The sequence below is a fragment of the Musca domestica genome, unplaced genomic scaffold, assembly GCF_030504385.1.
Source record: "Musca domestica strain aabys unplaced genomic scaffold, Musca_domestica.polishedcontigs.V.1.1 3, whole genome shotgun sequence".
Taxonomy (NCBI): Eukaryota; Metazoa; Arthropoda; class Insecta; order Diptera; family Muscidae; genus Musca; species Musca domestica.
This window is the reverse complement of record NW_026712299.1, coordinates 20,284,906-20,308,454: the sequence shown is the minus strand read 5'-3', so window position 1 is coordinate 20,308,454 and position 23,549 is coordinate 20,284,906. Positions and strand designations below refer to the sequence as shown.

At 35.7% G+C, this 23,549-nt stretch overlaps 3 protein-coding genes and 1 long non-coding RNA gene across 6 annotated transcripts; 2 read left to right on the top strand and 2 right to left on the bottom strand.

Moving 5' to 3' along the window:
• The first annotated feature begins 73 nt into the window (after positions 1-73).
• On the top strand, positions 74-13,147 carry LOC101891831 (lysosomal aspartic protease-like). The gene is given in 3 exon segments (NM_001309067.1): positions 74-1,217; positions 12,760-12,765; positions 13,137-13,147. A coding segment is annotated over 1 exon segment (1,140 nt). The 5' UTR covers positions 74-77; the 3' UTR covers positions 12,760-12,765; positions 13,137-13,147.
• On the bottom strand, positions 6,219-8,367 carry LOC101892630 (uncharacterized). 3 transcript variants are annotated; one of them, XM_059124621.1, is made up of 5 exons: positions 8,047-8,366; positions 7,797-7,988; positions 7,481-7,732; positions 7,257-7,420; positions 6,219-7,163 (listed from the first exon to the last, which is right to left on the bottom strand). In XM_059124621.1, the coding sequence occupies exons 2-5, from the start codon at positions 7,903-7,905 to the stop codon at positions 6,345-6,347; spliced, it is 1,344 nt and encodes a 447-aa protein (XP_058980604.1). In that variant the 5' UTR covers positions 7,906-7,988; positions 8,047-8,366; the 3' UTR covers positions 6,219-6,344. The 3 variants fall into 3 exon arrangements, with proteins under 3 accessions (XP_058980604.1, XP_058980605.1, XP_058980603.1); XM_059124622.1 differs by having other exon boundaries at positions 7,257-7,732; positions 7,797-7,984; positions 8,047-8,367; XM_059124620.1 differs by having other exon boundaries at positions 7,257-7,732.
• On the bottom strand, positions 12,161-17,529 carry LOC101892005 (secretion-regulating guanine nucleotide exchange factor). Its single transcript, XM_005187071.4, has 4 exons — positions 16,979-17,529; positions 13,353-13,604; positions 12,521-13,293; positions 12,161-12,446 (listed from the first exon to the last, which is right to left on the bottom strand). The coding sequence occupies exons 1-4, from the start codon at positions 16,994-16,996 to the stop codon at positions 12,353-12,355; spliced, it is 1,137 nt and encodes a 378-aa protein (XP_005187128.2). The 5' UTR covers positions 16,997-17,529; the 3' UTR covers positions 12,161-12,352.
• LOC131803382 (uncharacterized) lies at positions 14,007-14,924 on the top strand. Its single transcript, XR_009342551.1, has 3 exons — positions 14,007-14,202; positions 14,389-14,419; positions 14,497-14,924. It is a non-coding gene; the product is annotated as an uncharacterized LOC131803382 (long non-coding RNA).
• Positions 17,530-23,549: the final 6,020 nt, after the last annotated feature.

Here is a 23,549-nt window from a genome sequence, read left to right as displayed (position 1 = left end):
TAATTTTGATTATATCTTGTTGACCGTTGACTATATAAATGGCGATACATGGCCACAATAAGACATTCCCAGTAAAAATGTTGAAATTGTGTGTTGTGCTATTGAGTGCGCTCCTCTTAGCCGAGGCCACGCTCGTTCAAGTTCCAATAACTAAAGTTAAGGAAACCAAAAGCAAGGCCAATGAAATTCGTAAATTGAAGGCCAAATACGGTGGCACTCCCAAGGCGGAAACCAGAGATTTGGTGGTGGAAAAACTCTTCAACTATGTCGATGACTCGTACTATGGAAAAATTACCATTGGCACACCTGGTCAAGAATTCTTGGTTTTGTTCGATACCGGCTCCTCCAATTTGTGGGTCCCCGTAGCTCCCTGTTCTGCCGACAATGCTGCCTGTGAAAATCACAATACCTACGATCCCAGTGCCTCGTCCACTCACGTCAAGAAAGGTGAATCCTTTTCCATTCAATATGGATCCGGTAGCTTGAGTGGTTATCTGGTTGAAGATACCGTTGATGTTGAAGGTTTGAAGATTAAAAAACAAGTCTTTGCTGCTGCCACCAATGAACCTGGCGAGACCTTCGTCTATGCTCCCTTCGATGGCATCATGGGTATGGGCTTCAAGTCGATTGCTGTTGATGATGTCACTCCACCATGGTACAACATGATCAGCCAACATTTGATTTCCGAAAAGGTATTCTCTTTCTACTTGGCCCGTCGTGGTACCTCTGATGAGGGTGGCGTTATGGTTTTGGGTGGCAATGATGATAGTTATTATGAGGGCGATTTCCACTATGTCCCTGTCTCCGAACAGGGTTACTGGCAATTTGAAATGGCTGAAGCCCATGTCAATGGTGTTAGAATTTGTGACCGTTGCCAAGCTATTGCTGATACTGGTACCTCCCTCATTGCCGTGCCCACAGACAAATACGAAGAAATCCAAAAGGAAATCGGTGCCACCTTTAGCTATGACACCTACGAATATATGTTGGATTGTTCCAAGATCGATGATTTGCCCGTTGTTACCTTCCGTTTGGGTGATGGTACCTTTACCTTGGAAGGTCGTGATTATGTTATTAAATCCGATGACAACCAATGCTCTTCTGCCTTTGAGGATGGTGGTACTGATTTCTGGATTTTGGGTGATGTCTTCATTGGCAAATACTACACAACATTCGATGCCGAACATAATCGTGTTGGTTTTGCTTTGGCTAAGTAAATAAAGTGCTGAGTAATAGTGTTTAATTTATAAAGAATAATTGGATATTGATTTTATTTAATGCAAAATATTTAATTTAGGAATCTTTTAATTGGTGTCTTAGATTCTCGGTCAAGGGAGGCTTAAAAAACGTTTTCTGATTATTGTTTAAACATTTAACGAGACTTGTTGAATGTCATAAATTAGGCTTTGGAAGGATCATCACGAGTTTCAAATTTTGAACACAGCTAATATTTTTGGAAACTAAATAAAATTGCTCCGTTAAAATGGCGAGTATTGTTTATTATTGGTCGAAAGAGGTTTCACTTTATATGAGACTAGCTGAACCCGGTGCGCTTCGCTACCCCTTTTGATTTTATGTGCATTAAAAATTTTATATACGAATATTTGTTGGTTAAAAAAAGACAAATTCAAAAATATAAAAAGCGTAATTATTGTAATACATTTATGCGTACACAAACAAATACCTCGAAAATATATACGGGAGCTATATCCAAATCTTTACCGATTTCAATATAATTTTGCAAAATTATTTTTGTACCAAATTTAATCAATCAAGCCGAATTTCATTGGAATCGGGCATACGTATCGCGTTTGGTGCACCAAATACATAAAATCGGCCGAAAATGTGTATTGGAGCTATATCCAAATCTGAACCGATTTTAATATAATTTGGGAAATCATTTTTTAGATAAAATCCATCACACGTTTCATCAAATAAACGAAATCGGTCGAAAATATATATGGGAACTATATCCAAATCTGAACTGATTTCAATATAATTTGGAAAATTTATTTTTGTTTCAAATTCCTTCACGCATTCCAAATTTGGAGGCTGTATCTGTAATCGATCAATAGATATGTGCATATAAAATCTGTATTTTTGGGAGGTACCTCCGATTCTCATGCTATATCTCCAGTTCCAAGTGGAATTTCAAAAATGTATATAGCCTATGTTACTTTCAGGCGATGTTGCAGTATACATGGAAATTTTCAGAAAAATCTGTTCAGCGGTTTTCGAGTCCATAAATTACAAACAAACAAACAAACAAACATACAAACATTTTCCTCTTTTATAGATATAGAGAAGAAGATATGTGATAATTTTTGGAGATAAAGAGGACCGAAGTATTCCACTTCATCTAATAGTGATTGGGATGTAGAAAATTCAAAGAAAATCGAACATATATTTCTAATTCTACGAGAACAATTGTTTGTGGTGGAGATGCCGATAAATTTTATATTCACATCAGATCACCCGTTAAGAGAAAGCAATTTTTACACTATTGGCAAGTTATGGGAGATAGATATAAGTATTGAACATTGTGACCCATTGTGGGGAGGTACCAGAAGGGGTAGTTATTAAAAAATATTTAACCATTTGTGGGGGAGGTACCAGAAGGAATTTACAGATATATCGCATCTTTTCCCAGATATTGTGTGTATAGAAAAATTGGGATGTGCCGAGTTTGAATCTAATATAAAGTTCATTTCACCCATCTATAGTCATATGGATGAGGGTATAAAAATATTTAAACTATGCCAAGCAGCTTATATATCCTCTCCTTAACACATAACATTTTCGGCTTTTACATCCAATTCTTTGTAGGAAACATTAAAAAAGCAACATTTTCTCTCACATGCGATAATAATGTTACCATATCAACTATTTTTTTTGCCAGCGACATCTATATTTGAAAATGTGTTTGAACAAAACTTTGGATGTTAACTATGATAGGCAATGCTGGCAACTTATGAATGAATGTAAATAACAAATCTTATTCAATAACCATTGTAAGACCCCGTAGCGAGGGGTTGAAGAAGAAGTAAATGCAACAATAAAAACATGAAAAAATTAAATCCTCCAAAGTATATAGGTAGGAATTGTCGAGCAACTTTTTCCGAGACAGTAAGGAAGTTTTGTTCTCTATTGCAGGAAAAATATGTGTAAAGTTAACAGAAGAAATCCCTGCAAAAAATTGCTAGCAATCAGGTGATTTGTGTAAGCAAAACAGATTGGCCGTCGTAAAAAGGAACAAAGTATGCACGAATTTAGTTTTTTGTCAAAATAATCTAAAAGCCAATTTTGCAACTTTTAATACTCTACACCATTTTGAGGGAACTTGAAACATTTCAATGAATTCCGAAAAATACCATGTAAATTATGACCTTTATACGGGGGTTATACGAAGACGTGGGCTGAACTCTTATTTAGTAAAAACTCGTATTTTTTAATTTTTTTTTTCCAGTGGTAAGTATTTTTACCCTGATCCCGGCAAACTATATTTTTCTTGGGACGGACCCGGAAAAAATTCGAGAAAATTTAAGATTTTGTACTAAACTAGAGTTGTTCCAAGACGTGCACCTGAATAAGTAATTTTTTGTCATAAGCTGCAGTGCCCATTAAGATCTTCAAATACGAATTCAAAATTTGAAACAATTCCGACGAATAATGTCGCTAAAATCATTAAAATACCTAATAAAGGGAAGTAGGGTTATATAGATAGGGGTTATCCGAAGACGTGGAGATTCATAGGATTTTTTGCGTAGGCTGTAGTACAAACTTAGAATACGAAATTAGAAAAAAAATCGGGAAGATAATGTCGCTAAAAGCATCAAAATTCCGAATATCGGGAGGTACCGTTATATAACTTGAAATAATTCGGGTGAATGATGTCGCTAATATCATTAAAATACCGAATTTCGGGAGGCTATACGAAAACTTGGGCAGACATGGCGAATTTACGAACTTAACCTCCAGTACATATGTGTAAAAAATTTTAGCCTTCTATCTCAATTTGTTCGAAAGATAGCGTGATTACAACAGACGAATCGACTTAGAATTTTACGCTGATCCAGAATATATACACTTTGTAGGATCTATCATGAATTAGTACTTTCCGCACTTTTTTAGTACTAATTTTCAGAAACACCTTTCAATCTCACATCAGCCCTAAAGTCAAATTTATTATACCAGACTTATAGCAAATTTAGTATCATTTAGCACTTTTTGTATCAGTGTAGTAAGCATTTCTAAGACCACTTCCATATATCAACCCTATTTCCATGACTTGATTCTCATATCAAATCTCAAGTTTTTACCTCTATCCGTTTACACAACTCCAAATGGTACCAAATTTGGTACAGTTTATACTTTTGGTACGCGTATTGTTAAAATTTCGAAAATCCTTTTAGTTTCTCTATCCTACACAACATCATAGACACTCATCCAAATTTCAGATTTCTAGCTCTATTCCTTCCCCAAATACCAAAGTTAATACTATTTAGTACGTATTTCCAAATCACTGGTCAATGCGCACAAAAGGTGATACCCAAATTCCAAATTTAGTTCATTTTATTACGTATTTCCAAAACCGCCTCTAAATCTCAATCCGTTCACCAAAATGTTCAGTTCTGATTTCTGATGTTCATTTGTTAAACTTCGAGCAAATGTTCTGATTTTTATATAACTTCGATATACATCTTCATCCGATCTTTTCCGTTATTGTTTACCATATATGGAATATCACCCAAAATTGGATATATTGTTATATCCTCCACCATAGTATGGAGGGTATATTACATTTGTTAAACTTCGAACATCTTTTAAAAACATCTGCTTATATCAACACTACTTCCCAAACTCAATTTTACCCAATGTCAAGATTTTAGCAGTATCCGTTCACAAAATACGAATGTATGTTTGTATACAGGGTGAGATAAAAAACTACAACATTTTTTCTTAAATTTTATTGAATGAAAGCAAAAAAGTTGGAAATAGCATCAAATTTTAGAATAAGTTTAGATTTGTTCGAATTGGACATCTTTGGCACGAATTATGGCCTTCAAACGGCCAATGAAACCGTCACACTTTGACCGAATGTTCCTCTGCGGTATTATGGCCCATTCACGGCGAAGCCCTTGCTTGACGTGATCGACACTTGGGTATTTTTTAGTGCCAATCTTGCATTCCAAAATACTCCAGACACAATAGTCCAACGGATTGCTATTCGGAGAATTTGGTGGCCATTGTGCGCTGGAAATGAAGCGAGGAACCTCAGTGCTGAGTGCAATGGTGCTGAGTCCTGTTGGAATGTCCAAGGTCTGCGGCAAAATGTTTGCGTGCCCAAGGCTTTAATATACCCTCCAGAATATATTCGCGATAATATTCGGCATTTATTCTGCTGCCATGGTCGATTAATACGAGCGGAGAGCGACCATCGGCTATTATGGCGGCCCACACCATCACCATGGCCGGCGCTTGACTTCTGGTGGCGGTGGTTGCCGAAAGTGCACATTTTCAGCTGACCTCTTTGGCAAGTAAACACGATCATTTTGTTTGTTTACAAACTGCTGGACAACGAATGTTTTCTCATCGGAGAAAACCAAGTTCGGCAGTTCACCACTTTCGGCCAAGCGAAGCCACTCTTTAGCTCTTTTAGTCTATTTTCTTTCTGTTGAGGTGTAAGTTCTTGAATTTTTCAAAATTTCAATGGCTTTATGCCGGGCTTATTTTTCAATATTTCTCGAATGGAATATTGCGATATGTTTAGCTCACGAGCAATTTTTCGGCCACTGCGACGCGGGTTTCGATCAAGTCGCTTCTTTACTTTTCGAACCATTTCTGCTGATGTTGCTGTTTTCTTCCGTCCACTTCCCTGACGTTGGGCTACGCTACCATTAACACGGTAACGAGCGATGGTACGAGACACAAGAGATTTATTCACATTCAAATGCTGGAGTGTTCTAACGATAGCCACTTGTGGTTTTCCAGGCAAATATATAGAAATCACACTATCACGCTTGAATTCCGTCACGAATAACCTTTTTTCTGGAAAATTCTCACCAAAATGCTTTTGTACGATTGTCACTGGAATAATTTTAAGAGCTGTTGGACGAGTGCCTTAGAAATGGCAGCAGTCTGAAGTTGGTTGCAGTTTTTTCATCTCACCCTGTATACAGATATTCAGCGAGCGTTATGTTATTCAAACCAAAACATCGTATATATTATTAACATGTATTTCAATTTTCAAATGAATCACTAATAACAACAGAAATTAAATAACGAAAGAACAACGATAACATACAAAATTACAAAAACAATAGTGATTTAAGTTCCTAAAATGTTTATTGATCCTTTGACATACTCGAAGACTCTTCGCTGATACTGGCTTTAACAGCAGTTTGAGTTGGCAGATGTGTTGTATTTGCAGCGGCAGAAGCTTGACGACTGCAGGTATTTAAGCTTGAAGATGTTCCACTAGCTGTTGAATTTGAAACTGATTGTATGCCACTTTGGCCTTGATTAGTTCCTGCTGTTGCAGTGTGGCGTGCTGCATTTGCCGCTGCAGCTATGGCGGCAGCATTAACTCGTTGTTTGTGTAACATGGCACCTACCATAGCAGCCTGTTGTTGCTGTTGACTTTGATGATAAATTTGTTGTTGTAGCATTTGTGCATACACCAGGCGTTCATAAATTGTTGAACTGGAAATCTGCGACGGATTTCCACTGTTATTGGCATTATTCATCATATGTGTTTCTTTGATGAAGGCATTCAAATAATGCTGAGCTGCGGAGGTTAACATCGGATTCGAATATAGTATGGCGGGCGATGCGGTCAATGCAGCATTGGCTAAACTGTTTGATATGAAATTTGTGGAACCATGTGATGGATGTTGATTGTATAGCATGGTGGATGCACCACTGGTGGCAGTTGCTGTTGGGACATATGTTACCTTGTTTCCCATGAACATACCATAGGTAGCAGCTCCAAGAGCAGTTGGTGAACTGTTACTGGCGCTGGCGCTAGTTACCGGCCGAACCTGGGATGTAATACAACTACCCAATTGATAAAAGGTTGCTGCTGTGGAATTTAAAGTGGCAGCAGCAGGGCTAGTTGTTGTAGAAATACCATAACCGGACATGGAAGTGTTGATCTGAGATTTCTGGAAAATAAACGAAAAATAATTTAATAAATGCAATAGATATCACAATTTTTCTAGTAGAAATTGTTCAAATAAAGCCCAGTTCCAACTTACCCCAAAATTGTGTGCTTCCATTTGGTGGTTGGCGCTGTCACTTAAACTGTACCCACCACCAACTGCTAATGATTGTCCCATAGCTGAGGTAGTTGAATATGTTCCCATATCCCTACCAGCTGTTGATTTTTTACCCATCACTGTTGTTAGATCCAATGGGAAATCTAGAAAATCTTTACCATAAATCGCATAATTTTGAGCAGCATCATAATATTCCTTGGAACCTGCTAATGGATGATCACTTATGTCGACATATAGGGCTTTGCGTATTTCTTGAGAATAAACATCATTACAGTTGGCCGTTGAGAATTTCTTTGGAATGGCATTGTTATTGGTATCGGTAGTTAAACTCAAAGGCGATGTTGTTTTGTCCACATGATTTAGAAATTTAGGTCGCCAAATGGATTGTTGTTTTACACCTGCATTCTCTTGGAACGGAGACAAAGACAACGACTGGGTTTTCTTGAGATTTGTAACTGTAAAAAGAAAACATTTGTATTAATTTTGTTTTTAATTAATTTATTATTAATTTTGTGTTACCAATCTCTCTGGTATTCCATATGGGTAGCTTAGAATTCTGTGGGATTTCCTCTACATCTTTTGGAGCAGAAGCACTTCTTTTTATTTCCACTTTTTCATTTACTTCCATCGGAAACGTAGACTCCTTTTGTTCTATCAAATCACTGGCTTGTTTAGACTGCTCCTCCAAATCCAACTCGTCCTCACTGCTTGCTGAAAATGATTAAAAGTGGTGATTATTTAAATGACAAGATTTATTTGATATTCCAACTTGCTTTCCAAAAAGTTCAACATTTCGCCAACTAATTTTTCCGTCTCCTGTTGCTGTTGCAAAGCCATATTTTGCAATGACTTGTGAGTGTTCTAATGAATTTTTGTCTCCACTCCAGATAAGCTCAGAGAAAAAAGAACAAACCGTTGAAATGAAATTCAGTTTTGTTTTTGTTATTTTAAATTGTTGGCGTTTAACGGTTACTTCTGTAACGTGTTTGTATGTGATCAATTTATAATTGTTGTTATCTTTTACATTTTCTCTTTGATTTGAAATTTCTTCAGAGAATTTTTTACTTCTAATTTGATTAATAGGTACCTTTGTTTTTTTTAAAACAAGTTAAGAAGTACATTCTTTCACATTTTATAAGAGTTATGACTATCCAACATTTGGGGAGGAACTTGATGAAGTGGACCGATATTGTCCATTTTCTCACCTGGCCTAGCACTGATACAAATATTAGGATTTGCAAAAATGAATCGTTCCCTTTCGGAAGCTCCCTTCGAGAGTTATCGTGCGTACCACCTAGACAAGTGAACGGACGGACTCTCTTAGATCGATTTACAATCGATTTACTCGGTATATGGTCCCGATGAGGCGCTTTTAGGACGTATCAAATTATGTAGCTAAAGCTGAGGGTAAAAAAAGATGGAAACAATATAATCAGCCTTAATACATATTTCGACTAAAAATAAGAGATTGTTTTCAATAGCTACGATACCTACATAAGGTCTTCTACACATAAAGGTATCCTGTATGAGCTTTACTCTAGATAATTAATCCCTGGGGCCATTAGTTTTTGTATTGATGGAAAAACCTTTAAAGGGTTTACACATACAGGGTGAGAGGAAAAAACTGCAACCAACTTCAGATTGCTGTCATTTCTAAGCCACTCGTCCGACAGCTGTTAAAATTATTCCAGTGACAGGTCATTATATTGTTTACAAGCGCACAAAAGCATTTTGGTGAGAATTTTCCAGTAAAAAAGTTATTCATTATGGAATTCAAGCGTTATAGTCAGATTTCTTTATATTTGGCTGGAAACCCACAAGTGGCTATCGTTAGAGCACTCCAGCATTTAAATGTGAATAAATCTTTTGTGTCTTGTATTATCGCTCATTACCGTGTACGGAAGAAAACAGCAACATCAGCAGAAATGGTTCCAAAAAATAAAGAGGCGACTTGATCGAAAACCGCGTCGCGGTGGCCAAAAAAAAGGTCCGTGAGTTGAACATATCACAATATTCCATTCGGCAAATATTGGAAAATGAGCTCGGGGTAAAGCCATTGAAATTCAAAAAAGTGCACTTACACCGCAACATAAAGAAAATAGACTCAAATGAGTTAAAGAGTTGCTTCGCTTGACCGAAAGTGGTGAACTTCCGAATTTGGTTTTCTCCGATGAGAAAACATTCGTTGTCCAGCAGTTTGTATACAAAAAAATGATCGTGTTTACTTGCCAAAGAGGTCAGCTGAAAATGTGCAATTTCAGTTGGCCACCAGAACGAACGTATCAATCGACCGTGGTATCAGAATAAATGCCGAATATTATCGCGAAAATATTCTGAGGGTGTATTAAAGCCTTGGGTGTCGATCAACACAAGCAAGCGCTTCGCCGGGAATGGACCAAAATACCGCAGAGCAACATTCGGGCAGCGTGTGACGGTTTCATTGGCCGTTTGAAGGCCATAATTCATGCAAAAGGTGACCAATTCGAACAAATCTAAACTTATTCTAAAATGATGATTTGATGCTATTTCCGTCATTTTTACTTTCATTTAATAAAATGTAAAAAGAAAAAAATATGTACGTTTGACTTTGTTGCAGTTTTTTATCTCAACCTGTGTAAGAGCCTCCATGAGATCTTTTTTCCGACCTTTATATGTGTAGAACACTGCGGCAAACCCTGCTGATAATTATTAGGGGCACTCCTCTCCACATTTGGATGGGTGGTCTCATTGGTGGCATCTTGCCTAGAAAGCCTAGCTTCGGTCTCTAATCCGTGATTTTCTGTTCCACATATAGGAGATATTGCAAAAAAGTAATTAGGATAAAAAAAAGGTATCTAAAAAAAGAGATTAAATTTGAAGAATTTAAGGGGGTTGAGCAGCTGGAGGGGTAGCTCCATTAAAATTAACTCTTTAACCCAAAGAAACGTTAGGTTTGTAATAAGAAGTCGAATATCTGTAGTGTTAAAGAGTTCTGGAATTCCACGCTTTCTAGACTACATAGAGATAATAACGATTATTACGTAGAGATGACTATACGCTTAAGGCGCCCGGCCCCTTATTTATGAAATATGCGATCGGTTAAACAATTATTTACTGATCTCAGAGTTTTCTTCATTGGTAAAAATATTAAAATTGTTGCCACGATGTCGACTGCCACACCTCTTACCTCTTTAAATCTTCCGCGCATACCACAGCTATCTGCAATGAGATTAGAAGTATGAACATGATTCTCAAATCCATTGCCGGAAATCCTTGGGGTGCTGATATGGAAACCTTGTTGATCTCTTATAACGCGACAGCCCAGCCTGTGGTAAATTATGCGGCGCCGTTGTGCATTGCAATCGTTAGCGCTGTGCAATTAAAATATATTCAATGCAACTGAACACCGCCCTTAGAACCACATAAGGAGCAAAGGTGTTACCGCTGTGATAAAATAATAAAATGCTGTCAATGCAATACCTGTTTGGGTGTTATAAACAGAGCCATCCCAATCACCATTTGGTGGACAGGCAACCTCCTGTTAGGAAATAACTTAACGATCCAGAAAGTGAGAGAGAGTTTCTAGCTCAACAGTCATGTCAAGCAGGAGGGAATGCTATTCACTCTGTCGGGGTCACAGAAGATATTGAGGAGTACAGAGTGAATACCGTACTCGGATATCATCCCCTTCCATTGAAGCAGAAGAACGATATCTACCGCGACAAATAGGAGTTATTTTGGCACAATTGAGATTTGGATGGTACATGCGCTTTAATTCGCAACCTAACCTACTCACTTAACTCCTGTCGCTATGGACTCATCCTATGCAGGTCGCATTGTTTTTCAATTTGGAGTTAAAAACAGAGCAGAGAGTTAGAAAAGAATCAGAACGGACACAGTAGTATGAGCTGTTACTACAACAAAAATAACAGCATAGAGTGTTCGATATTCATATCACTTTAAGTATATACAATTTATCTTGACGTATCTACAGTCAATTGCAATCTAAATTTCAGCGTCTAATAAAGCTTATGGATCATTTGAATTCTGACATTAAACCACAAATCGCCTCTTAATATCCTTTCCCATCTAAGTTTGTGTTATAATATAATATCAGGGACATTGATCTCTGAAGAAAGCCCAAAAATTATACAGTTCAGCTGCTGCAGCGAGAACTGTGGTCTTTCCTATTTCTAGCCATTTCTGGGTGCCAACTATTTAAATGTGGTTATTTAAATAGTTGGCACCCAGACTCTTGTAATGAACAGGAGGCCTCATAATTTAGGAATAGTTTAAAATAAATGTTCGCTAGAAATGTTCATTCTTGTTTCCAAATTTTATTCTTAATCACCAGAAAACACAAACATTATAAGGACTGTCGCCTTAACCGCATCTCTTACAACAGAAGGACTGTTAAAAAACGTTACGTGACTTAAGTATAAAACTTCGATTAGAACTTCCGCTACCAAAACAGTTTTACAAGAAGTTGTCCAGAATAATTCATACCATCCATTCAATGGTTCTAGCCAGAACTTTCTTTTACTTATCAACTTCTGAAAATTCAAACCTTTCACCAAGATTAGGTTTGTAAAACTACCGAGGGCCATATACCGACAAACGTAATAGACACGACTGAACTTAAATGCAATAATGTTGCAATCGTGCGAAAAAACAATGCCGATATTCAGATAAGGGGACTCGTTTTTTATTTCGTATTGTTTTATGTGTGAGTGTGTGAGGGAAAAGCAAAACTAAAATATATTCTATTGGATGACTCAACATTGGAGATGAAATAGAATTATATTCATGGAAACATTTCCAAATGTCAACAATTAGCCACTGCAAATGTTTAGAAATGTTTCACTGCGATTCGTTTTTTTTTCTAATCTTCGTAGGGTCTTCCGCCATATTTCTTTTCATTCTATTGCTTTTTATTTATCCGTTCAAGTAATTACATACATATACAGCTTTTGTGCATAAATAATTAAAAAAAATATGAGGCAATATAAAACTTATTTTATAGTTAAAGCTTATTAATGTTTGTGACTAATACTACACTGTTTTTTTTAACCAAAACAACAACAAATTACAACAATTTAATTAGTTCTATCACATATAACCATACAAAACCCAGCACCAGTTCCAACTGTTTGACAAGATGTAGGCAAATCAACCATGTTTGGTTTTGAACTGAAATACAAAATATACAATTATTAGTTATTGGATAAAAAAAAAACTAAATCATTGAATTCATTTTTACTTACAGATTATGTGTGGAATCATTGCCACAATTTCCATGTTCATTCCATCCCCATGTAAGAACATCTCTCTCTTTGGTCATTACCAAACCATGTTCAGATCCCAAATGGATTTCTTTAGGTAGAATAGCCGGAGATAATTTAAGTTCCATTGGCGTGGGATGGTTCTCGGTGTACGAACCCAAGCCCAATTGGCCATAACAATTACGACCCCACATCATGATACGCAAATCCTTTAACATAACAGCATTGTGGGTCCAACCTGTGGCGATTTGAACAATTTCTTCATCAAATTGGAAGGCATTTGCTTGGCCAAATTTATTGTCGCCCAACATGAGAACTCTTCGCGATGGTGCATTATTTTCCGGTTGATCCTCTGCCGGGGCTAGATGCATCATTAAATGATTCTGACCACTGGAAATATTCTGAATTCTCAGTTCTGAACTAAGTCGGGGCAGAAGTTTTACAACCATGGCACTTTGACTAATTTTTATTACATTTAATTCTTCGGGGCAACCGTCGGCAGTTCTTAAGCGGCCATATATGTAAATTTTCGAATCATCTGTTAGGACGGCGGTATGACGCATACCAAAGGTCACACGCACTGGAATATCATTACGAGGCAGTTGCATGTGAAACGGTTTGCGTATGGAAGTAAAACCACGTTGGCAAATGCCCAACTGTTGGAAGGCATTGGAACCCCAAACGTATAGCTTGCGCGACATGGTTATGCAGCCAGATATATCCCAGCCACAGGCAATTACATCAACGGCAACATCCTAAAAACAACAAATATTATTAAAACAGTTTTAAATATTTCAATTTGTTACTGTATTACCTCAAAAAACTTGCCCGGTATTGTCTTGAATTCACTCACACAATCTCGAATTAAATCCAAACCCAGCTGACCTCGATTATTCCAACCACAGGCATGAACTTGGCCGCAAGCATCCAAAACCAGCACATGACCGCCACCACCTCTAATAGATCGCACACTTGACGGTGTGAACGAGTATTTCTTCAATAATTGCGGCGTTGTGCACATTTCCGATTCATGACCAAGGCCGAGTTGGCCATGTGAATTGGCTCCCTGCAAAATGCGAAACGATATTTAAATGAAAATGTAATCCAAAAAGGAAGTCATAAAGTAATTGAGATTAGTTCATTTATTAAGTTCGTCCATTGTCCCTAATGTGGGCAGGCAGGCAGCAAATGCAGTAGGTTTTCCTTCGGTCTTTGCATGCCAAGAATAAGTGTAAAGTTTATGCGTTTTTACTACTAAAGAAATTAATTTCCATTGCAAATACTGTAAAAAGTTGGCTGCACATTAGTAGCGATGGAAACAAATACAATGATGGTTGGACGGAAGGCTTGTATAATATGTGTGGAAAAATATTGTAAGACATTATTTACACGAATTTTGCTTCAATGTTTTAATTGATGGATTGCAGAAAAAATAATATTGATAGTAGGCTGTGTGAAATTGAAAATAATTTCGAAATCCACATTTTAAAAGGAAAACTTTTTCCAAGAATTTATACAAATGTAGAACCTCTCTGGATGGCAGCAATAAAACATCGAAAACCAGAAAATTGAAGCATAAAGGCTAATGAATAATTTCGTCAAAAACTACACGTATACCAAATAATTGTTATGTATTTTTGGAACACTAATTTCCCTAAGCTAAGGTGAGATAAGATATTTTTTGAAGCCTTTTTCAATTATTCATTATTATTATTATTTATTTATTATTATTATTTTTTAATTTATTATTATTTTTTAATTTATTATTATTTTTTAATTTATTATTGTTATTTTTTAATTTATTTATTTTTTTTTTTTGACACCATTTTAATACATTTCTGGAAGTAAAGCCAAGGTGTATTTTAACAGTTCATAACCAAGGTATACATATTTTAACGTTCCATACAAATATACAAATGATACACTTTGTATGATTGCTTTATTCCGATTTTTTAAAGGAATATCCAACATGATATACCATAAATAAAGGACTTTATATTGCGAATTCCAACCAAAAGGCTACGAAAAATTCTAAAATAGTGCCAGATTTCTAAAATGGTATCATTCAGTGTCATGTGAACGGATGGAGCTAAAAGCTTGACATTTAATATGAGAAAAAAGGTTGGAAAGTAAGTTTGATATATCAAGGTGGTTTTGAAAATGTATACTAAGTGTGCGAACTTCACCAAATGGTACTAAATTTGGGAAAGTTTGGCTAAAGGTGAGGGTACATGAGCAGCTTGAAGTCTACGCATGGCATATTTTGTGACATCATAAAGAGATACCAGAGCCGCCCACGAATCCTGACGTCATTTTCCCTTACAATTTGAACTCGTATATAGGGTTCATGATATTAGAAAATTATAATTATAAAGAAAAATACAAAATCCCAATGAATTCGGTTGAAAAAAGTACATTAAATCGGAAATTATTATGTGGCCACTTTAGAAATTGGTGGATAAGAATTTCAAGGCGATGATAAACAAGTAAAAAAACATTAAGTTCGGCCGGGCCAAACTTTTAATACCCTCCACCTTAGGGTAAAAGAAACATTAGAAGAAATGTGGCAAAAACCATTAAAATGCCGATTATGGGGAGGTACCGTTATATGGGGGCTATACCAAAACGTGTACCTATAATTACAATGTTTTGCCACCGGAGCTGGAACCCATTATGACCCACAAATACCAATTTTAAGACAAATCAGTGAAAAAATGTGGCAAAAACCATAAAAAAACCGAATATCGGGAGGTACCGTTATATGGGGGCTATATCAAATCATGGACCCATGCATGCAATGTTTCGCCACCGAAGTTGGAACCAATTATGACCAACAAATACCAATTTTCGAACAAATCCCTGAAAAAATGTGGCAAAAATCATCAAATTACCGAATATCGGGAGGTACCGTTATATGGGGGCTATACCAAAACGTGGACCTATATTTACAATGTTTCGCCACCGGAGCTGGAACCCATTATGACCAACAAATACCGATTTTCAGACAAATCCGTGAAAAAATGTGGTAAAAAACTAAAATACTAAATATCGGGAGGTACCTTTATATGGGGGCTATACCACAACGTGGACCTATACATGCAATGTTTTGCCACACGCTCAGGGACCCGCTATGACCTACAAATACCAATTTTAAGACAAATCCGTGAAAAAATGTGGCATAAATCATCAAAATACCGAATATCGGGAGGTACCGTTATATGGGGACTATACCAAATTATGGACCCATACATGCAATGTTCCGCCACCGGAGCTGGAAACCATTATGACCCACAAATACCAATTTTTAGACAAATCGGTGAAAAAATGTGGTAAAAAAAAACTAAAATACTAAATATCGGGAGGTACCTTTATATGGGGGCTATACCACAACGTGGACCTATACATGCAATGTTTTGCCACACGCTCAGGGAGCCGCTATGACCTACAAATACCAATTTTAAGACAAATCCGTGAAAAAATGTGGCATAAATCATCAAAATACCGAATATCGGGAGGTACCGTTATATGGGGACTATACCAGAACGTGGACCGATATATCTCATTTTCAATACCAACCATCCTAGACACAATGCAAATAGCTCTGCTAAATTTTGGAGCTCTACGTCAAATAATGTGGGCTGTATCGTGATTTCAACAGACAGACAGACAGACGGACAGACAGACAGACAGACGGACAGACAGACAGACAGACAGACAGACGGACATCGTTAAATCGACTTAGAATTTTATGCTGATTATGAATATATATACTTTATGGGGTCTAAAACGAATATTTAGGGATGTTACAAACGGAATGACAAAGTTAATATACCCTCCTTTCCAAGGTGGAGGGTATAATAATTAAAAACAGATTTCATGTTACAAATTAAGTTTTTGAACTATTTAAGTTTAAAACTCTCATCGGAATCTGAGCCTGAAGTTCAAGGAAAATGTTGGAGCAATTGGCACGTAAAGGGGACCGTAAAGTAATTACAAATGGATAGGAGCACGGAACAACAGATTTTACACGGATTTTGACGCACAATACCCTCTCCCCAATCCGATGAAGATATGAATACAGTGTAATCAATTAGAAGCTGCCGTCTTAGAGACCAAAACCATCGACATCACCTTTCTAAGACGCATAAAACACGTGAATACTTGGGAAGCCATTGTAATTGTGTGACCAAGTCTATCGATATAACGAATTTTTAATTTGAAAAAGATTTTCTCATTCTAGAGCAATAAACGTAGTAAGCCCAATCTGCCATTGATTTTTGAGATGCATAAATGCAATAACTCCGAAATATATTTTACTTCCCATTCCATAGGCTGTAATAACTGTATGATGGGTCCCTCGTTTTCTATTGTTTATCAAATCAATGTGTCAATGCTAACAAAAACACCAATCTAGTTGTTCTTATATTTGTTGTAGCTTACCCATGCATAAACTGACATATTTTAGCCTTTAATCCAAATGTTTGCGTGTTTCTAATGTATTTGAGGTAACTCCTTAATGCAGAGAATCCGAGCAAAAAAAAGCTAAACGTAGTATATGAACACCTCCCGGTCGCGCTTTTTTTGTGACTCGATTTGGATATTTCTATCGCAACCACCAGTTGCCGCAACTGGTTATAGTTTTCCCGCATTCAAAGAAAACAATCACTCAGTTCTTAGCTTTTTTGCATTGAGTTTTTAGAAGAACTTCCGTTTTAAATTATATCACAGAGGGGTTTTCTACTTTTTTGTGCACGTTTTATATTTTTACAATTGTTTTGTTTTTCTTGCGCCGTGCTTTCCGTATGGTGTCTTTCGTGCAACTGGGCAGTGACATTGTGTGCCATGACTTTATAAAACAATATTCTGCCAATTTCTTTAGCTGCATTTTCTTGGGTGGAGTTGTTGCAAGCTTTTAATTTAATAGCTTCTATTTTAAATTATTTAAATAATGTAAATAATCTTATTAAGGAGTAGTTGTAGCAAAATAGCAATTAGAGTTGAGTTCAGAGCACGAAGCGGGACACGTTATTTTTGACGGCGCTGCATATGGTGTTCAGTCGGCGGTGAGGTAAGGAGAAAACGCAATCAGATGAGGTATTCATTATAATGAAATTGGAAAACTAGTTGTTGTTAATTATTTATTTTTAGTCCACTTGTGACAGTTAAACCAGCACCGACTAATTCGTAGTCGACAGTTTTGAACAAGTCTTTTTCAGTGAAATGATAGGGTTTCAAATATCAAATTTGAAAAAATTCCATAAAACTACAAATACAGAATTTCAAATACAAATACTATCCCAAATTCGCTCATAAGTTTAAGAGATGTCATTAAATCGATTTTGAATTTTATGCTGATCAAGAACATATTCTCTATGTGGTCGAGGAAGAATAATTGGAGGTGTTACAAATATAATATATGGTATAAAAAGACTACATTCGTTCACAAAAAAAGTTTGTTTATTTACCTAGGTTTCGTGTGAATTTCAACGAAAGTGTTGTCTCTCTTTGCATCCGACACCACTTCGTGAAACAGGCTTATTATTCCCAACACACTTTAAAATAATAATCACCTGTTCTTTTGTACACAAGGTCACAGATATTCAAGCCAAGGTTAATATACTTAGTAATTTTTCTGATCCAGTTGTCCCTGAACAAAAAAAAAAAAATATTATATGGGGGCTATACAAATCGTGGAATTGCACAGACAATTTTCTGTCATAGGCTGTAGTATCCATTACGAAAATCAAATACCAAATTCCGGTGAAGAAAGTCGCTAAATTATCAAAAATAACGAATATCGGGAGGTACCGTTATATGGGGGCTATACCAAAACCTGGACCTACATGGCCCATTTTCAATACCTGCAGATTTAATATACATTTGAGTAAAATTTTGTCAACCTACTTCATTTCATTCGGGAGCTAGAGTGATTTCCACAGACACGGACTGACGGTTAGGCGGACAGACGGACGGACATCGCTAAATCGACATTGAATTTTACGCTGATCAAGAATACAAACACTTTGTAGGGTCTAAAATGTATATTTCGAGGTGTTACAAATGGAATGACAGACTTAATATATATAATAAATATGTATTTATTTATAAATATATCCTCGTAAGAAAATTTTGTGGAAAAAGTTCCGTCATTTTTAAAATTTTCGTACATTTGTTGTTTAGAATTCAGATATTTATTGTAAAATTTGCTGATACTCAAAGTATCGATATTAAAACTAACCAAATGAAAATTTTCAAAAAATAATAAATTCTCCAATATATTCCAATAATATATCTCCCAGTCAAAGGTGTATTGAATAGGTAGTGTCGTCAGAAATATTTTGAATTAGGGAATAAGCAATATTTGCGCCTGAAATATGTGAACAAATCATGCTTTTTCGGTACAAAATTCTTTTATGACATCTTTTGTGATATCGGTTCAAATTTACATTCATATAGCTCTCATATATACTTCTTGTAATTTGATGTATATGATCACCAATAATCTTTCAATTGGATTGAATTTTTTGATCATAGATCAAGCTTGGACTAGAATAGAGTCTGCCAAGCGGTAGCTTGCGATTTTTTTTATGGTTTTAGCCACATTTTCCAACTATTTTTCTAAAAATTGGTATTTGTAGTTCGTTATGGGTTTTAGCTCCAGTGGCAGAACATTGTATATGTTTTCGTATAGCCCCCATATAAAGGTGCCTTCGGATATTCCGTATTTAAGCCACATTTTTCAATAGATTTGTGAGAAATTTGGTGTTTGATCTTCATATTGTATATTATCTTAATATTTGATATATATTCGATATTCGGTATTTTGACAATCCGAGTTTCATTTAGTCACCTTTGGTATTTAGGACTCGCAATAGATTACAATATTTGTAGTATAAAATTGTCTTTTGGCATGGCCACCATTTAACGGCTCTAACGACTATATTGTTTTTTGAAAACTAAATACATTCTCCTCCGATATTACTGGAGTTTGTAGTTTAAAGTGGAACAAGTTTGAATTCAGATACTTTTGTATAAAAATGATTTTTTTTGCATAATGGTGGAGGGTCATAGGATGTCATTTTACTTAATATTTTTTTATAAATATTATTTGTCGGACAGAGGATATCTATTTTTATTCTAAAATGTATGCCTCGAAATTTCTTGTTAAAAATCATTACAAACATTCAGCGGATGCTGGAAAGTTTTTACGCGGTAATTGTGTCTGCCAATCGACATATGGTTTGCTTGGTTCACATAAGTAAGGGGTGACACGTTTTTATGTTTTTCTCAATGCCTACAGGGTGTAGCGTATAAAATGTTTATGCGAGGAATGCCTAAATGTATGCAACAATATGTAAAATAATATAACGACATAATGGGTTTATTTCCATGAAATGACCAGAGGGTGTGTAATTTTTAGAACATAACATATGTAATTAAGGAGAATATAGGCACTTGCTTCCAGACTGAATTCGGTCGAATGTGGCAAAATTCAGCTCATTTGGAATTATGTTGGCCATTTGGTGCACAATTAATCCGAAATCGGTTGAAGATACATATGGGAGCTATATCTAAATTTAAACCGATCATTAGCAATTTCCATAGGGTTCGTCCCTAGACCAAACAAATATTGTAATATGTCTCAATCCTCAACAGCAACTATGGGTCTATCTCGCTAGCTGCATTTTCTTGGGTGGAGTTGTTGCAAGCTTTTAATTTAATAGCTTCTATTTTAAATTATTTAAATAATGTAAATAATCTTATTAAGGAGTAGTTGTAGCAAAATAGCAATTAGAGTTGAGTTCAGAGCACGAAGCGGGACACGTTATTTTTGACGGCGCTGCATATGGTGTTCAGTCGGCGGTGAGGTAAGGAGAAAACGCAATCAGATGAGGTATTCATTATAATGAAATTGGAAAACTAGTTGTTGTTAATTATTTATTTTTAGTCCACTTGTGACAGTTAAACCAGCACCGACTAATTCGTAGTCGACAGTTTTGAACAAGTCTTTTTCAGTGAAATGATAGGGTTTCAAATATCAAATTTGAAAAAATTCCATAAAACTACAAATACAGAATTTCAAATACAAATACTATCCCAAATTCGCTCATAAGTTTAAGAGATGTCATTAAATCGATTTTGAATTTTATGCTGATCAAGAACATATTCTCTATGTGGTCGAGGAAGAATAATTGGAGGTGTTACAAATATAATATATGGTATAAAAAGACTACATTCGTTCACAAAAAAAGTTTGTTTATTTACCTAGGTTTCGTGTGAATTTCAACGAAAGTGTTGTCTCTCTTTGCATCCGACACCACTTCGTGAAACAGGCTTATTATTCCCAACACACTTTAAAATAATAATCACCTGTTCTTTTGTACACAAGGTCACAGATATTCAAGCCAAGGTTAATATACTTAGTAATTTTTCTGATCCAGTTGTCCCTGAACAAAAAAAAAAAAATATTATATGGGGGCTATACAAATCGTGGAATTGCACAGACAATTTTCTGTCATAGGCTGTAGTATCCATTACGAAAATCAAATACCAAATTCCGGTGAAGAAAGTCGCTAAATTATCAAAAATAACGAATATCGGGAGGTACCGTTATATGGGGGCTATACCAAAACCTGGACCTACATGGCCCATTTTCAATACCTGCAGATTTAATATACATTTGAGTAAAATTTTGTCAACCTACTTCATTTCATTCGGGAGCTAGAGTGATTTCCACAGACACGGACTGACGGTTAGGCGGACAGACGGACGGACATCGCTAAATCGACATTGAATTTTACGCTGATCAAGAATACAAACACTTTGTAGGGTCTAAAATGTATATTTCGAGGTGTTACAAATGGAATGACAGACTTAATATATATAATAAATATGTATTTATTTATAAATATATCCTCGTAAGAAAATTTTGTGGAAAAAGTTCCGTCATTTTTAAAATTTTCGTACATTTGTTGTTTAGAATTCAGATATTTATTGTAAAATTTGCTGATACTCAAAGTATCGATATTAAAACTAACCAAATGAAAATTTTCAAAAAATAATAAATTCTCCAATATATTCCAATAATATATCTCCCAGTCAAAGGTGTATTGAATAGGTAGTGTCGTCAGAAATATTTTGAATTAGGGAATAAGCAATATTTGCGCCTGAAATATGTGAACAAATCATGCTTTTTCGGTACAAAATTCTTTTATGACATCTTTTGTGATATCGGTTCAAATTTACATTCATATAGCTCTCATATATACTTCTTGTAATTTGATGTATATGATCACCAATAATCTTTCAATTGGATTGAATTTTTTGATCATAGATCAAGCTTGGACTAGAATAGAGTCTGCCAAGCGGTAGCTTGCGATTTTTTTATGGTTTTAGCCACATTTTCCAACTATTTTTCTAAAAATTGGTATTTGTAGTTCGTTATGGGTTTTAGCTCCAGTGGCAGAACATTGTATATGTTTTCGTATAGCCCCCATATAAAGGTGCCTTCGGATATTCCGTATTTAAGCCACATTTTTCAATAGATTTGTGAGAAATTTGGTGTTTGATCTTCATATTGTATATTATCTTAATATTTGATATATATTCGATATTCGGTATTTTGACAATCCGAGTTTCATTTAGTCACCTTTGGTATTTAGGACTCGCAATAGATTACAATATTTGTAGTATAAAATTGTCTTTTGGCATGGCCACCATTTAACGGCTCTAACGACTATATTGTTTTTTGAAAACTAAATACATTCTCCTCCGATATTACTGGAGTTTGTAGTTTAAAGTGGAACAAGTTTGAATTCAGATACTTTTGTATAAAAATGATTTTTTTTGCATAATGGTGGAGGGTCATAGGATGTCATTTTACTTAATATTTTTTTATAAATATTATTTGTCGGACAGAGGATATCTATTTTTATTCTAAAATGTATGCCTCGAAATTTCTTGTTAAAAATCATTACAAACATTCAGCGGATGCTGGAAAGTTTTTACGCGGTAATTGTGTCTGCCAATCGACATATGGTTTGCTTGGTTCACATAAGTAAGGGGTGACACGTTTTTATGTTTTTCTCAATGCCTACAGGGTGTAGCGTATAAAATGTTTATGCGAGGAATGCCTAAATGTATGCAACAATATGTAAAATAATATAACGACATAATGGGTTTATTTCCATGAAATGACCAGAGGGTGTGTAATTTTTAGAACATAACATATGTAATTAAGGAGAATATAGGCACTTGCTTCCAGACTGAATTCGGTCGAATGTGGCAAAATTCAGCTCATTTGGAATTATGTTGGCCATTTGGTGCACAATTAATCCGAAATCGGTTGAAGATACATATGGGAGCTATATCTAAATTTAAACCGATCATTAGCAATTTCAATAGGGTTCGTCCCTAGACCAAACAAATATTGTAATATGTCTCAATCCTCAACAGCAACTATGGGTCTATCTCGCTTCCATCTCCATGTTGGAAACAAATGCTTAAACACATAATACCCTTACCACTAAGTGGTGTAGGATATAAAAATCCAGCAAATTATGAAAGTAGAGCTAAAAATATTATTTATTTATTTATTTGTTAATTTAACGTATAACTAAAATAATTACAAGCTAAATGTGAATGACAGAGGCTTTGACGGCGAAGGCCTTAAGCCAAATGAAACATTAAGGGAAGAGCTAAAAATAGAAGACACATGTATCGGCGGGCCCCTAAATAGAGGGGCCAAGTTCCCCACTCACCAGCATTTTTATACCCTTCACCATAGTATGGAGGGTTTATTAAGTTTGTCATTCCGTTTGTAGCACCTCGAAATATACATTTTAAAGACCACAAAGAGGAAATCGCTCTAGCTTCCGAACGAAGTAAGTTGATAAAAATTTACTCAAATGTGAATTACCTCTGCAGGACTATTGGTATTGAAAATATAGGTCCATGTCTTCGTAAAGCCCCCATATAACAGTACATTCCGATAAATGGTATTTTGACGATT